The sequence below is a fragment of the Mauremys reevesii genome, linkage group 5 (genome assembly GCF_016161935.1).
Source record: "Mauremys reevesii isolate NIE-2019 linkage group 5, ASM1616193v1, whole genome shotgun sequence".
In the NCBI taxonomy this organism is placed as follows: domain Eukaryota; kingdom Metazoa; phylum Chordata; order Testudines; family Geoemydidae; genus Mauremys; species Mauremys reevesii.
This window is the reverse complement of record NC_052627.1, coordinates 21,478,001-21,493,995: the sequence shown is the minus strand read 5'-3', so window position 1 is coordinate 21,493,995 and position 15,995 is coordinate 21,478,001. Positions and strand designations below refer to the sequence as shown.

Genomic DNA, 15,995 nt, shown 5'->3' with positions numbered 1-15,995 from the left:
CACAACAACATTTTACTCCTCCATATACTTTCATCGTATATTCTCTGTTTCTTGGAAATAATTACATGACAGTTATATTCCAGTGAGGGTATCATCTGTTTCTTCATAGCCCATGTTAGTGTTAGATTTATGGCAGGAAGCATGAGGGCTTTATATTCCTTCTAAATATAGATATTCTAATACCATCTAATATTACTGGTGCTGTTTTTGTAATTTAAGGAAATGTCAAATCCTTTTTTAAATCCAACTAAAGGTCTTGACCTCAGTTATCTCTTGTGGCAAGGAGTTCCACGGATTCATTACACATTGTGTAAAAACAAACATCTTTCCACTTATAATCAGTACCGTTAGCTGAAACCAGGCTGCTGATGTCAAAGTTCTGCGGCTGCTCCCCTGGGTTATTGGCTGTTCCATTTTCAATGTGTCTTTGGGGACCACGTCCAAAAGATATAACCTGCCCAGGAGTAGACATGTAGACCAGGGTGTGATAGCTGCCAAAGAGAGGAGAGAACATGTTACAAATCTGTCCCAGAAAACTCTCGGTTCTCCCTTCCAGTCAATAAGAGTCAGCTGATGGGAAAGCAGGGTTATAAAGGCACCTGTACAAATTCACTAGGATATCTAGTGGTTGGAGCACAGGACTGGGAATGAGACGAGATGGGCTTTATTCTTCACCACTACAGACCGGGTGACCTTCGGGAAGTCACAGTCCCACTGTAACTCAGTGTTCCTCTCTGAAAAGGAGGGTACTTAGTGACCAAGGCCTATTTGCCTTATTTGACTTCAGCTTGGCCCTTGATTTGCAAAACCATTTGAGATCAATGAAGAGCAATACATACACTATACATAAATGCCCTGCCTTACTTTATTTCATATTACGGTATGTATCAGACCTCTGAACCCTCTAGAATTTGCTATATATAGACCATCCACACAAAAAATCCAGACAGCAGAACTAACTCAGGAGTGTCTAATCTGCATATGCAAGTTGTATTATAATTATACATTAAGAGCCAGCTTTACTGGAATATTCTGAACGCTTTGCATCCCTCCACTGATGCAAAGGAGCAAGAAATCCAGTTTCACGGGCCAGTTACAGCTGGGTTTACAGCTGCTTACTGTTAATGAAGGAATGAGTGCCAAGCAGTCAGAGCGTACCATTGAACTTCACCCTAAAACTCTGTTTCTACCGGCTGCTGCAAACACCTAATGGATCCGTGTTCTCACAGAACTGGAGGGTAACTTCTTCACTAACGGCCCCTTTGATTGTAACAGTACAACTTTAGCTTTATATTGAAGCAGTTATTTGCTTTTAATAAGCACACACCTGGTTAAAAAAAAAACCCAAAATTGTCTACCTTCCTTTAGAAAACAATTTTGTTTTCCCTTGCAAAATGTGACTATTATGAAAAACATATGAGCTACAGTATACACCTTCCACATGCCAAATGGGAAACTGGACCATCTAGCCATTCGACCTTTTGAGGACCAGGCATCTGGGTTGAAGAGCGATGTCCCAGCTGTCCAGCACTGTCATCTCCAAATGTGAACACACTGCCATCCTGTTGAAACAAAAGCAAATTTTGATTCCCATGGTTATGGGACTTTCACCTCCTATTTTTTTTTAACCCCCTCCAACAAAAAAGAAGAAAACTTGAAGACTGTTGAAAGAAGATGATACAATCTAGCCATACACAAGTGAAACCAATGAAGGGTCATATTCGCGGTGGGCATGTAACTAATCCAGTTTGGGCCATCAGCATGGTTTGAACCTGGGATTTCTCATACTAAAAGCATGAACCTGCTGCTTGAAGTACAGGGCAAAGTTCCCTGTGTGGAAGAGATAGCAGATTCATAACCCTCTTGTAAGTAGCAGTCAAAGTAATGGGGTCTCTCACACACACACACTCAGCTCCCCATCCCCCCAGGGAAAAGCAACCTGCTGAACATATGGACTGGCTGGTTGGAGAACATTCCTATGTCAGAAGTAGTGCAGGGATGTAGCTTTTACTTCATGTGCTTTCCATTTATTTTCAATAATTTTTCAGAAAACAGCTTTTGGTATTAGAAAAAAATATATTCAATTTCTATTGTCATTAGTAGCCTTTGTTTAGATTTAAAGTAAAATTTCTTTTTAAAATTTCCAAAATACCAACGTTTTCCTACAGTACAAAACCTGTTTACATTTGTCATTACATCTGTTTGTACATATTGGAATAATGGTTAATAATTGTTAATTTTGGGATAAAGAGTAGCTATAAGTGGGGTGTTTCCAAAAGCTCTGTTTTGGGAACAAAGCTTCTGGAATTATCCATTGATAATGGAGATTTTCATGGTTATACAGCACTTTGGGCCATATCCTACTTCCTGTCTTCCTCATCTGCGTAGTCCCATCATAGGTTTGAGTAAGATGAGCAGAATTTGGCCCAATCCTACACTCACTGAGGTCAAAGGCAAAGTTTCCATTGAATATAATGGGAGCAAGACTGGGTCCCATAACCTTAAGCTGCCCTTGTTCTGTTTCATGTAAACACGCAACAGGAGTTTCCAATGCCAGAGACTGCAGCAATGTCCAACCTGGACGTCCTTGAGCACATAAACATCCCAGAGACCTCAGTGAAAGTTACGAGGCCAAAGGTCTTTGCACAAGATTAGCACTGCCCAGATCTTCTAATCCCTCTGCCCCCACCCCCAATCAAACAAAGGCCCTTAAGCCTTGCTGTGCCATCATACCAACTAAGCATGCGCGCCCGCACACACTTATTTTTTGACTGTCATGGCCTGGCTGTCTACCACACAGAAGGATATGGAGCATACCTGGGTGAGCACTGCAGTGTGTTCATCTCCACAGCTGATATAGACCACGCCAATAGTCGTCAGAGCAGCTACCGCATATGGTTTGAAGACTTGCTCTGTTGGAGAAGCACAGATTCCTATAGCATGTGAAATGGCTTCTTTCCTTTCAGAGCACCATCCACCAGACGTTGGGTTACTCTAACCCTGCTTTTTAGCATCTTGCCCGCTGAGATTTCATATAATCCGACCATGATTATTTACAAATATTTAAAAGGGAAGGGGAATTTAAGGGCAAAATGAGATCGTCTGTGCTTTACTCGCCTCGTATTTACATACACACCTACTATAGCATCCACTAGTGTAAGGAATGTAAGTGCTTTGTCTGGTGAGCAGTAGAAACAGAAGAGTTTTCGCTCTAGGCCATGCTGAAGTTGCATTTGAAAGCCATCAACCTGGCTGTAGTTTTTGTCTTTGTTTTGGATTTATAATCCAAACAGATCATAGATTTGGTTCCTGGTGGGAAATCTTACAGGCTGAGCAAGAAACCCAAAGGGTGCTTGAAGATGCTGGCTTAAACATCCAGACTGCCAAACAAAACAACCCGCCACCCCAAACCTCACATTCCATACAGGTTAAATCTGGCCTAACAGATTCTCTGAAAATAGTGAACCATCAAACTTTCCATCCAGACAGAAATTGCATATTGTTAGCTTGGCCAGAATTTTATGCATATAATACTATCACATTACTCTGCTGGTTTTTATACCATCAACTTTCAAATGAATTGGTCATTCTCTCTGGTTTCCAAAGATGCTACTGTCCCCACAGCTGCCTGAACTGTGGGCCCATTATACAAGCTGTGGAAATGTTATGGTTAGAGCTGGCTGAAGAGAGTCAATCATCTCATCTTTTCCTGTCCAAACACATCATTTTCTCCAATTTAATTGCTGTTCACATGATTCACTGAATTTCGGTAAATAGTTCTTACATGGTATCTTGTTTGTAAGGAGGACATTGAAAGAGTTCAGTGTTAGAAATTCAAGCTGTTGTGATTGGCTAGGTGGTATGTGCGACAGTCTGTCCCCCTATGTTCACGCCTTTTAGAGGATTACAGTAAAATTTGTACCAAGTATGCATTGGGAGGTATCATTTGAAAACACAGGATTTGCTGATCATTATTGTCTTGGTAAAATGTGTGTGGCAACCCTGGATGTAAAGATTCCACTGGGTGGTATTACTGAGACATGCTGCAACCTGTTCTGAGGGGCAGTCACAATCCAGTTCCCCAGAGACAAACGGCTAGCCAAGGGCTCAGCCAGGTGTCAACAAGATCAAATGGACCCTCAGCTGATTAAGTGGCCACTCTTCCGCAGGAGAGAGGGTGTGGACAAAGAATTGACAAAGCAGTAGGTTGAGGTTCCTGACACCGACTTTCTGTCTCTTGAACATCAGCTGGAGGTGATTCTTGTGCAAGAAAAATGGCTGGAAGGGAGAGAGCAGACACCCCAAACCACCTCTCCCTTTCGCTCTACCCTCAGCATCAACAACACTTGAAAAACAAAGGAAGCAGCATAGGAGAGGGATCCTGACTAAAGGATTCAGCCAGTAAAACGGTTGGAACTTCTGGTGAGAGAGACCTTTGCTTTGAATTCACTTAGCTTGTTAAGTATTAGTTATGTTTTACCTTTTATTTCTTTGTAACCAATTCTGATTTTTATGTCTTATTACTTGTAATCACTTAAAATCTTTCTGTAGTTAATAAATTTGTTTTATCTAAACCAGCGTGTTTGGGAAACGGGAGAACAGGATTGGTGCATTTCATATTTCGGGGTGGCCAAACTTACTGGCCCTCCGAGCCACGTACAACAGTCTTTAGAAGTGCAAGAGCCGGGGCACACCTGCCAGGAGCCGAGGGTTGGGGCTTCAGCCCCCGGCTGCTGAAGCCCTGAGCCCCAGCAGGGGCACCCCGCAGGGCTGAAGCCCTGAAACCCCTCCTCCCCCGCTGGACAGAAGCCCCTACCCCACCACCGTACTGCAAGGCGAGGTCCTGAGCTTCTTCTCCCCGCCTCCAGTCTGGTAGATGGAGAACGGGAGAGATTCGGGGGTGCTTGCGAGCCGCACTTTAATGGTAAAAGAGCTTGTGAGCCACAGTTTGGCCACCCCTGTTATTCTATTAATGAAATAACGGACTTTATATGAACTTGTATTGTCCAGGAGGGCGCTGGGCAGTACAAAACGCACATTTCGGGGGAAAAGTCCAGGACTGGGAGTTTGCTGGTATTGCCCTGCAGAGTAGTTCATGAGTGGCTGGCTATAGCACTGATATGGTATAACTGGGAGTAACCTACATGCGGGAGGCTGCGTGTGAGCAGACCAGGAGTGGTTGCTGTCACGGCGAAGCAGTGAGAAAGGGACCCCAGGTTGGAGAATTGAAGGGACACAGCTGTCCATCAGTCCAGATTGTACCCTGGGTAACGTCACAGTACGTTTCTGCTCCCTCTTTGGGTAGGTACAACTCTTACAATCAGGTTTCCAGTGTCAATATGAATTCAAAATGTGTTTCCTGCAAACATTCTGCCATTTTTTGCTTACAGTTTGCTATTTTGGTGATTTCTCCCGCCAATAAACTCATTTGATACAACATGCACAGAAGGCAAACACAGTTGGTGCAAATTCATTCAAACATTTACGTATCCTTTTCCCCCTCATATTGATCTAGTTCTAGTCATGGTTCATTCTAGCGAACAGTCTAAGTCCATCCCATTATCTCAGGAGAGTCTATACAACAAGAGGAAATCTGGAATTAAGATGGTGTTTCCTTGAGAAATGAAAGGATAGAGTTACCTCTTGTGTTAGCGTGGCTTAATCCCAGCTGCCGTGCGTTGTTCCTTCCCCACCCATACACAACTCCCGAGAGAGACAGGGCAAAGGTGTGTCCCCCGCCGGCAGCAACCTGAGCCACGGGGATCCCGCTGAGAGACGTGACATGCTGTGGGCTAGGCTGGGAGGGGATTTCTTGTCCCAGGCCCAGCTGGCCATGGGTGTTCTGTCCCCATGAAAAGACTCTGCCATCTTTATTTTTTTTTAAAGAAAGAGAGAAACAAAGTAAAAGACCACACACCTTCAAGCGACATGTTAATTAACTAGCTCACTAAGAGCTGTGAGAAATTATGCCCTTGATGTGAACTTGATGGCACAGAGGAGGGCAGATTTACCACTCAGTCAAGCCACATAAGGGTGAATCCTGCGCTCACTAACCCAACACACCACCCCAATGACTGTGGGGTGTCATGACAACTAAATTTGGCACATACCCATTATTCCTCATGCTTGTGATTTGGCAGATACCTGGAGCTGCGTGACACTGTGCTGACAGAATAATTTTACACAGCTTGTGTTTGTAACAAACTGAAATTAGTATCTGTAGTTTCCTAATCCATCCAAAACTGAGGAGTCAGGTAGTCCTGTATGCTCACAGAAACTGTGTTATGTTTTTCATCTAACAATAAAAAATAATGAATGGAAAATACTTCTCAGTGTCCCCTTCTACTAGTAAAATGCCAGTGAACCTGTGTAACAAAATAAAATACCACCCTCTTAACATGACATCTTATGCCAAATGCATATATTTAATGTAGTGCTCATGACAAGTGCCAGATTGACAGCCCTGGAACCCAGTGCCTTCTGTTTAGCCACAGAACAAGTACAGAACAGGCAACAGCAGAGGAAGCTTCTTCTCTGTCCATCCAACCATCAGTGCTGGATGTAAGAAGCCTCATTGCATGTAGCAGGAACTGTGGTTCCTCACTAGAAGAAGGAAGAAGGGACACGTTCATCTCTTTATTATTGAAGCTGGATCTTACCTATCAAATGAACAATTCCCAAAAAGAACGTGGGGAAGATTTTTGCCATTTTCTTATCTAAATAGCAGTTTTGAGAAAGGTTGCCTTCCCATCACAGACAACACCTGACACAATAGCTAACGCTTTGACAAAAAACGTTATGAGCAGCTCCTTTGTGAGCAAAACTAACCAATGGGTAACTTGGCCCCACTGGCCTTTTTCAGAAATGAGGTACTGGGCATTATTTGGGCTGGAGGAAAAACAGAAAAAGATAAATTGACATTTCCTGCATCACACTGATTGCTCTGTCTCGTCTATTAGACAGTAAACTCTTCGGGGCAAGGACTGCGTACTACTCTGTGTTTGCATCATACCTGACACAATGGGGCTCCATTCTAGGCTGGTCCATAACTACCGTTAACAAGCATGATTAATAATACTAATTTCTGTTAAAGGAGTAATGGATAACTTAACATCTGACTTGCATATAAATTAACTGCACCAAAGAACAGAATTGCTTGCATTGCACTTGGGAAATAATTTAAAAATGAAACATGTATTACCTTGTGCCAGTGCAACCGAGTGAAAGTGTCCACAGGTGACTTGTATTATTCTGAGAGCAGAGAGACCATCTATTTTCCTGTAGTAGATAACAGGACAGCCAAGTTAACCTGGCTTCTAGATCATATGAAAAACTCAATTATGTTTCAGAAAACAGATGATGTAATACCTAAAATATTAATATTATAATAAATACATTATATTTTAATATTATATAATGATAACACTGATTCTGCACAGTCTCTGTTTTACCTTTGCCTGGTCATTAGCCAGTCAGAGTTTTCTGCAATAGGTTGTTTCTCCACTACTTAGGATATCTGCACATAAATGTGTCATTTGGACTCTGACTTAATATGCCCTGTGCTTCAGTTGTCTATTATTCACACCGAGGTGAACGTGCACTGTATTTTGACACTATTCAGAATAGATTCTTACACATCCACTGCAATGTAACTTTTTTTTTTTGACAGCAAAAATATCCATATATAAACATTACAGCTGGAGAGCATAGCTACAGCTAAAGTTAAGGTTCCCCAAACATGTCCATGCTAAGAAGGACTTTTGCCTAGAACTTTGTCAAATTTTCACCTAGAGAGGGTGAAACTTTCTGGGTCTGGTTTCTTCCTAATGATGAACGTCTTTAGAAAGCTCAGGCAAATATTGTTCTGCTGTTTGTTTTACTACAAAAGGCAGGGTGGGAAACAGAAAGCAAACACATTTTAATAATGGAGAAAATGTTCTAAGGTGTTTTTGGTTTTTTGTTTTTTAAAAGAACTTTGGTGTCTTAGCAGTTTGGAACAGAAACTGGAAATTTAGCATGAAGATTGCTTATAGGTCAGATTTTTTGGTAATGAAAATCCATTATGGATTGGATTATGGACCACTTGATGATTACCTGTTCTGTTCATTCCCTCAGTGGCATTGGCCACTGTCGGAAGACAGGATACTGGGCTAGATGGACCTTTGATCTGACCCAGTATGGCCATTCTTATGTCTGAATTTTAAGGGTAAAAAAAGCATGCTATATTTCTTAATTATAAAAGCTTCTTTTCTAAATAGCGCTCTCTGAATATACTCTGTTGTTATTGCTTATGCATGTAAAACAAAGTTGACTGGTATTTTAGATTGTTCCAAACGTTTTGAAAAACCCTATCTGCTCTACACACTTGCTTGAGGAGCCATGTTTGATATGTCATGAAGTCATCCAGACTGCGTCTATTCCATGTGCTAAATTCCCATTTCAGTCTGTGTGCAGAGTGCTTTTAAGAATGGGCCCAATATTTTTCACTAAATCATTTTCAAATGTGAGTTTTAATAAACTGCTTACAATTTTCTCAACCCCATGCACAACAAGCCGATAGAAAGGGCATGCATGGCAGGGTGGGGTGAGGAATGAATAAATAACTAAAAATGTTGTCTTACAAGACTGAAAACCAACATTACGAATGGGTAAAGAAGTGCTAGAGTTTCATCTGATATAGGATGGGAGCGTTTTGTTCCTGAGTTCAGCAAGGCCTCAGAATTTCATACGCCAGCTAAACCACTCCTCACGTGACCAAAGAGTCATGGTCTGGTCAGGATGATTCTTCTACAGTGGCGTACAGATGTTAGCGACTATTTTACAACATTCACTGGCTTTTTAGAACTTGATGTGCTGAGGAGCTGTTTGCATCCCTGCTGGTGAGGAGAGGTCTAGTGATCTCCGGCTGGGAAGCAAAGTAGGGGAAGGAAAGAATTAAGGTCAAGGAAAGGGCAGGCACCGTCCTCTCACAAGGATTCCCCTAGGGAAGTGCAGCTTTAAATTGGTCATGCCCCCATAGGACCATCCCTGAGCCATCATTGCCACATCCCCTTCCTGGCAAGCAACACCCACTTTCGGAGCTTCTCTGTTTCGCTGCTACCCCCTTTCCCCCACCCACCCATGCTGGTGAATGGGAGGTTCTAGCGGGCTGACTTCTCTGCCACCTGAGGCAAAAGGAGTCAGAATCCAAGCCTAAATCTAACTCTGAACATTACAGCAGCTCCGTGAAGGTCCCAGAATAGCTTTATGTTACATGACATGCACTGGCTTCTAAATGACAACAAACTGTAAGCTCTAGACTCTGGAATTTTCGGTGCACCCTGCAAGAGAGTGGAGACCTGTTCCCACCCTTCTTACACAGCCTAAACTTTAGTCAGGATTAAAGGGAGCTGAAGTAGCTGACCTGGTCTTAGATGTATCTGACTTTGAGGGAGGAGGAGGAGGAGGGATAAGGGAAGGAGAGGTAAACGACAATTCTCCTTCTACAGGAAAGAGAGAGACAGAAATATACTTGCTATAAAAATAACGAAGGGTTTGTGTTCGTACTGTTCATGCTTTACATTTCTGGTATACCAGTCAGTCATGTCATAAACATGTCAGGTGCAAAATGGTTAGAAAAAGGCATATTTGGCAAAGCAACGTAACTTGCATTGGTCGGACATTCACGGTGGGGGATGCAAAACAAATGTCATTTACAAGAACAACTAACAGGATTATGTGAAATAAATACATGTATCCCCTACTTTAACTTGTGCCTGTATCACTGCCCAAAATTTGCAGGGGGGGAATCCTGCTCTGGCACTGACTTCCACTGGAACGTTTACGCCAGAGCTGAATTTAATCCCATATTCACAGATGAGTGCATGTACTGATATTTATAAATAAGTCCCGTAAGTGCACTTAAAAAAAAAAATCTGAACTCCTCAAGCGGTTTTCTCTCCATGCATGCTGAAGCCTACATCACCCCCAATATAGTTAGCAGAAACATCTCTTCTAAACAAGCTGCAAACAATTCAGGTGATGTTGAACCACTGTCTAATCTCTCATTTATGATAAAAGAAACCATGCAGAGACAAAGTTAACTTGTGGATGAAATGCTGTGTTTGGGTAAGTAAAGAGCATGCTATGTAAGAGTGGGAAACCACACACAGCATCTTAATAATCTTACACCTGTTTTGAGACAGCTACATGTGAGATTCAATGCCGTGCAAACTTCCCCCAAAACTCAACTTTTCTCTCTCAGACCTTCCATTTCGAGTGACCCAGGTCAAACTGGGCCAGATTTTGTAGTGGTTTCGTGAGGTGCACAAATGGGGACCATACTGTGAGTCTGAAACATTATGCTTAAATGGCTACTTACTTTGGGATTAAACTTTGTTCCTTAAATTCTCCCGTGCCCAGCTGGCCTTCAGACCCAGCTCCCCAGGAGAAGACCTTTCCTCTGTTGCAAACAGCCAGCGAGTGTTCTTTTCCACAGCTCACATGAACTATAATCTGTGCTTCTAAAGCTTGAATTTGTTCTTTTTGGTGGGGGAAAAAATGTTATTCAGAGGTTACAGAAAGAAAAAATATACACAAACCATACTTGCCAATAGCAAAGGATTAGTCGTATAGCAACACTCAGCTCCTGGGGGAAGAAATTCACATTGACGATTCCTCCCACTAATTAAGAAGTAGCATAAATAGGCTCTAAATGGAGTTTCCTTCCTCTACTGGAAAGATCAGAGCTGACATAGGACCACGAGTGTGTTGGTTAATAGAGAGGAAAAACAAGGGCATTCTCAGTTTTCTAACACTTAACACTACTGTGCCTCAGGGGAAAAAATTATGGCAGTACCACAAGAATATAAGAGAACTTTTATACTAAAGCAAGGGTGGCTAACCTGAGCCTGAGAAGGAGCCAGAATTTACCAATGTACATTGACAAAGAGCCACAGTAATACGTCAGCAGCTCCCCGCCCCCGCTCCCATCGCCTCTCACGTACTGGCAGCCCCGCTGGTCAGTGCCTCCCCCTCCCTCCCGATCAGCTGTTTCCTGGCGTGCAGAAGGCTGGGGGCGGGAGCGAGGGGGAGGAGCGAGGGCACCGCAGGCCCAGGGGAGGGGGCAGGAAGGGGCGGAGTGGGGGCAGGGCCTGTGGCAGAGCCAGGGGTTGAGCAGTGAGCTCCCCCCGGCACACTGGAAAGTTGGTGCCTGTAGCTCCAGCCCTGGAGTTGGTGCCTATTCAAGGACCCGCATATTAACTTCTAAAGAGTCACATGTGGCTCCAAAGCCACAGGTTGGCCACCCCTGTACTAAGGAAACATTTAAACACATCAGCCTAAAATCTTAATTCACCTTTCCATTTCTCTTCACTAGGTTTGCTAATTACCAATGTTATTGTACTTTGACTTGAAAAGATGGGTTGTGAGAACTTTTTTTCTTCTTTGATGCTGGAAATAAGTCATAAAACCAAATTGTAGCACTAATTTTATTGATAAGAACAGACCATGATCTCTTTTGTACAGAATTATGACTTCAGTGCTTTCTGAAAGATCAGAAAGTAGGCTGAGATGGACAAAGCACGAACATTTAAATAGCTTCAAAAATAGTAAAAAGAGAAAGGAAGGGAAAAAATTTAGCCAAGTAATTGTCTTTGTGTAAAATTCTATTTTTATCCAAACTTACAGCAATGAGACAATCCTTCCACTGCCCTGATTTTGAACCTAAAATTTAGCCTTGCCTTTATAAAACTGTTATAACCTGGTTGGAAATATCTAGATTCAAAGTATGTATTTATAATAATATTAACAGAATACAATTCTGCTTTAGCTAGGGCTTTGATGATCAAGGCAGCAAGCGGAGAAATAAGCAAAGGAAAGAGAGAGGCTGGTAGAGAACTGTTAATAGAGAAAGCAACTGCTGTAAAGCAACTGCTGTAGAGCAACTGTCTTCTTGTTGTTGTTTTAATACCAAAATCCTGTTTATTTGGTTAACGTGCATGTCTGGAGCCTGTTAATGCCACTGGAATGGATGTGAAATAAACTGGTGGGCCTCTTGGGGCCCCCACCACTGTGCCGAGATGTGTGCATCTGGGGGGCTGCCCCCTAACCCCCACTGTTCTGGGACATCTATGATTGGTCACATTCCAGCCATAAACTATACTAGTAACCAGGCGCTACTAGAACAATGGTTGGCAACCTGCGGCCCTCAAGACAGTTTGTTCACATTGACTGTCCGCAGGCACAGCTGCCCGCATCCCCTAGTGGCCACAGTTCGCTGTTCCCGGCCAATGGGAGCTGCGGGAAGCAGCAGCCAGCATGTCCCTGCAGCCGGCGCCGCTTCCTGCAGCTCCCATTGGTCAGGAATGGTGAACGTGAACTGCGAGCAGCCGTGCAAATGGCCAGAGGATTACTCTGATGGGCCGCACGTTGCCCACCACTGATCAAGGGTGTGTGATCGTTACAGACTCATAGAGGGCGGGTGTGACTGCCGTCCAGCTCCCTGGGCCCAGACACTGGGCAGACACTCTGTATCCTGGCAACTGATGGCCGGGACCCCTCTGCAAGGAGCCAGCCGAAGGAGGTGAAGCCAGGTGACCAGTCTGCCCAGGAAAGAGACAAAAGGCAGAGGAGGGGCAACTGGGTTGAGTGAGGGTGGGCTGCTGGAAGCTAGTCAGTCTCCTGGTTTGGGACCGGGGCAGGGAGGCGGGCCCAGCTCTCCCAGACATGCTGAATCTTCCTACTTTCTGTGCTAACAAGATCCGTTCTCCACTGTGTTCCAGACAACTAATAAACCCTTCTGTTTTACAAGGCTGGCTGAGAGTCACTGCTGACTGCGAAGTTGGGGGTTCATGGCCCTTGTGGGGGGGCACGTAAGGCTTCCGCAGGTGTCCTGTTCAGGTGGACTCATTGCAGGGAGCTCAGGGAAACAGCCAAGGAGGCGTGCCCTAAAGAGAGTGTGCCATGAGGTGTAGTCACACTATAGGAGGGTCCTGTCTGAATTTCATTCAGAGCAGTTCCAGAGTACTGAACCTGTGGGCCTGTGACAAGCACATGTCCTTATCTTGTTGGAAGCAAAAGGAAGTTCCTTGGGAGGATGCTGAGTCTGTCAGTCAGGGAAAATGCACTGTATGGCCACTGGGGTACAATTAGAAGGGGTTCCGTAAATTGAGCAATTTCTCGTTGGAGTCTGTTTTTGAAGCTTTTCTGTTGCAAGGTTGAAAGGTGGCAATCTTGCAACAGAAAAGCTTCAAAAACAGACTCCAACGAGAAACTGCTGGACTTGAATTAATATGCAAACTAGATACCATCAATTTAGGCTTGAATAGAGACCTGGGAATGGCTGAGCCATTACACAAATTGAATCTATTTCCCCATGTTAAGTATCCTCACACTTTCTTGTCAAACTGTCTGAAATGGGCCATCTTGATTCTCACTACAAAAGTTTTTTTCTCCGGCTGATAATTGCGCATCTTAATTAATTAGTCTCTTAGAGTTGGTATGGCAACTTCCACCTTTTCATGTTCTCTGTATGTGTATATATATTTCCTTACTATATGTTCCATTCTAGGCATCCGATGAAGTGGCTGTAGCCCACGAAAGCTCATGCTCAAATAAATTTGTTAGTCTCTAAGGTGCCACAAGTACTCCTGTTCTTTTTGCGGATACAGACTAACACGGCTGCTACTCTGAAACCTTCCATAAATTGGTATTTTCTTGCTTTTCGGGAGTTGTATTAATGGGGGGGGTGTTTGACGGGGGAATGCCAACTCAACCATCCTTAGTTCTTTTCAACAAAAGTTTTTGCTTCTGGAATATTATTAATAACCTACATCTTGTGGCATCATGGAAACAGTGAATATATGGGAAGATCTGGACAAGGAAAGTGGTATCTCACTGTATTTACAAGATACAGTAGCCCACAAAACTGAGTTTAGAGATTTGGACACCACATCTGAACCGATTTTTTCCACAAACTGAAGTTTGGTAATAAATATTTTAAACATTTCAAAAGCTTATAAACAGCTCATTAGGTCTCAGTGTGGAATGTTCTACACCCTCCTTTAAGATAGAATGAAGTAGATAACAGCTTGGTACCAAAACAAATTGGAAACCACACCAAAGCAACAGCACTCAAAAGGGAGGATTCCATGTAGCAATTCATGTGTATTCAAAATAACATTAAACTGATTTTTTAAAATCTAATTATACAGAAAGCTAGCCACCGGTTTAAATACATAGCCCCTGCTGTGCAGAAGTGTGCAGAGCAGCAGACAAGCCATGCAAAGAAGATTGCCTGCAGTCATGTTCTTCCATATGGGATGATTTTGAAATTCTGCAATTTGAATTATTTTTCTAGACACAGAGTTTAAAGACAGAAGGGTCTACTAGATCATCTAGCCTGACCAGGCCACCCCCACCACCTGCACACCAAACCCAACAACCAGACCAAAGTATTACAGCCCACAGCAGATGAGGCTATTCTATGCCACATAGAGAAAACAGAAGGGATTGAGCCGCACCGATGCCCGAGGCTCCTGTAATGGCAGGAAAATGATTGAGATATACCCAGATAATCCTGGCAAGTGACACAGAGATGATCCATGCTGCAGAGAAAAGCAAGCGCCCCCCCAAGCCAATGCCAATCTGATCTGGGGAAAATTCCTTCCCGACCCCACATACAGTGATCAGTTAGAATCACCGAGCACCTGAGCAAGAACCAGCCAGGCAAGCGCCCAAGAGAGAGAACGTTCAGCGCCACATCAGAGCCCTGACCCACCTCATCTAGCATCACATCTCCAACCACGGACATCTCTGATGCTTCACAGGAAGGCGACAAATAAACCACCAGCCACATAACCTTTGCTTAGTGACAGCACTCTCTTTGCAGAAAGCGTGACTCATCTTGTCAGGTTGCATATCACGCAGACAACACCAGGACACCAAATTAGGCAGTGCTTTATTTAAAATAAAAAAATGCTCGTAGCCAGAATACCATGAAGAAAACAAAAAATATAACGGGTCAGATTTTGTGCCGAGCCTCCTGTAGGCATTATAATTTTAACGAAATTACCTGCAGGCTACAAGTTGCGCAAACACATAAGTCTCTCTGCAGGAGCAAGGCTTGTTTGTACCGATATTGATTTGCACTGATCAAGGTGGATAAAAATCAATTTAAAAAAAAATAAAAAATATCAGATTTTTTTAAATTTAAATTGGATTTTTTTGATAAAATGCTTTTTGGGGAAAAAAACTATCTAAGGATGGGTTTAATGAAGATACATTATAGCTCAAATATATCTCATCATGGAATAGGGATTATAAATTCTAATTCTATAGTATGAGACTATATTCATGTAATGTTTAAGGAAAATTTTGTAAATGAGTTCCCATAGTTCATGGATTAGGGATCCAATTTTATGGGGTTCCACAGGCTTCTGTAGAGATTATTTAGGTTAATCTTTCTATCTACCCAATGGGACTCAGCACTCAGTCTAGACCAGGGGTCGGCAACCTTTCAGAAGCGGTGTGCCAACTCTTCACTTATTCACTCTAATTTAAGGTTTCCCGTGCCAGTAATACATGTTAACGTTTTTAGAAGGTCTCTTTCTATAAGTCTATAATATGTAACTAAACTATTGTTGTATGTAAAGTAAATAAGGTTTTTAAAATGTTCAAGAAACTTCATTTAAAGTTAAATTAAAATGCAGAGCCCCCCGGACCAATGGCCAGGACCCGGGCAGTGTGAGTGCCACTGAAAATCAGCTCACAGGCCGCCTTTGGCACCCGTGCTATAGGTTGCCTACCCCTGGTCTAGAAGATACCATCCGAGATGCTCAGTTTTGCAGTTCTCAAACTGTGGATTTGTGTCTCCAGAGGTAACATGCTTGTTAACAGCAAAAATGTTTTTAAATAAATAAATAATATATAGAGATGAGGAATAACAGGCCTCAACTCCATTGTCCCTCCGCAAATTTGTGTACACAGAGTCAATCCCTTAACTCTCTCTAAAAGTG

General features: G+C 43.0%; 1 protein-coding gene across 1 annotated transcript in view; it reads right to left on the bottom strand.

Annotated features, from left to right (window-relative positions):
* Nucleotides 1–15,995, bottom strand: part of HERC6 (HECT and RLD domain containing E3 ubiquitin protein ligase family member 6) — a 94,780-nt gene that overhangs the window by 77,165 nt on the left and 1,620 nt on the right. The window contains exons 2-7 of the mRNA XM_039540453.1: nt 10,361–10,520; nt 7,202–7,278; nt 5,641–5,868; nt 2,818–2,912; nt 1,435–1,562; nt 346–491 (exon numbers count right to left, since the gene is read on the bottom strand). Coding sequence (XP_039396387.1) covers nt 346–491; nt 1,435–1,562; nt 2,818–2,912; nt 5,641–5,868; nt 7,202–7,278; nt 10,361–10,520 — 834 coding nt within the window. The remainder of the gene's footprint in view (nt 1–345; nt 492–1,434; nt 1,563–2,817; nt 2,913–5,640; nt 5,869–7,201; nt 7,279–10,360; nt 10,521–15,995) is intronic.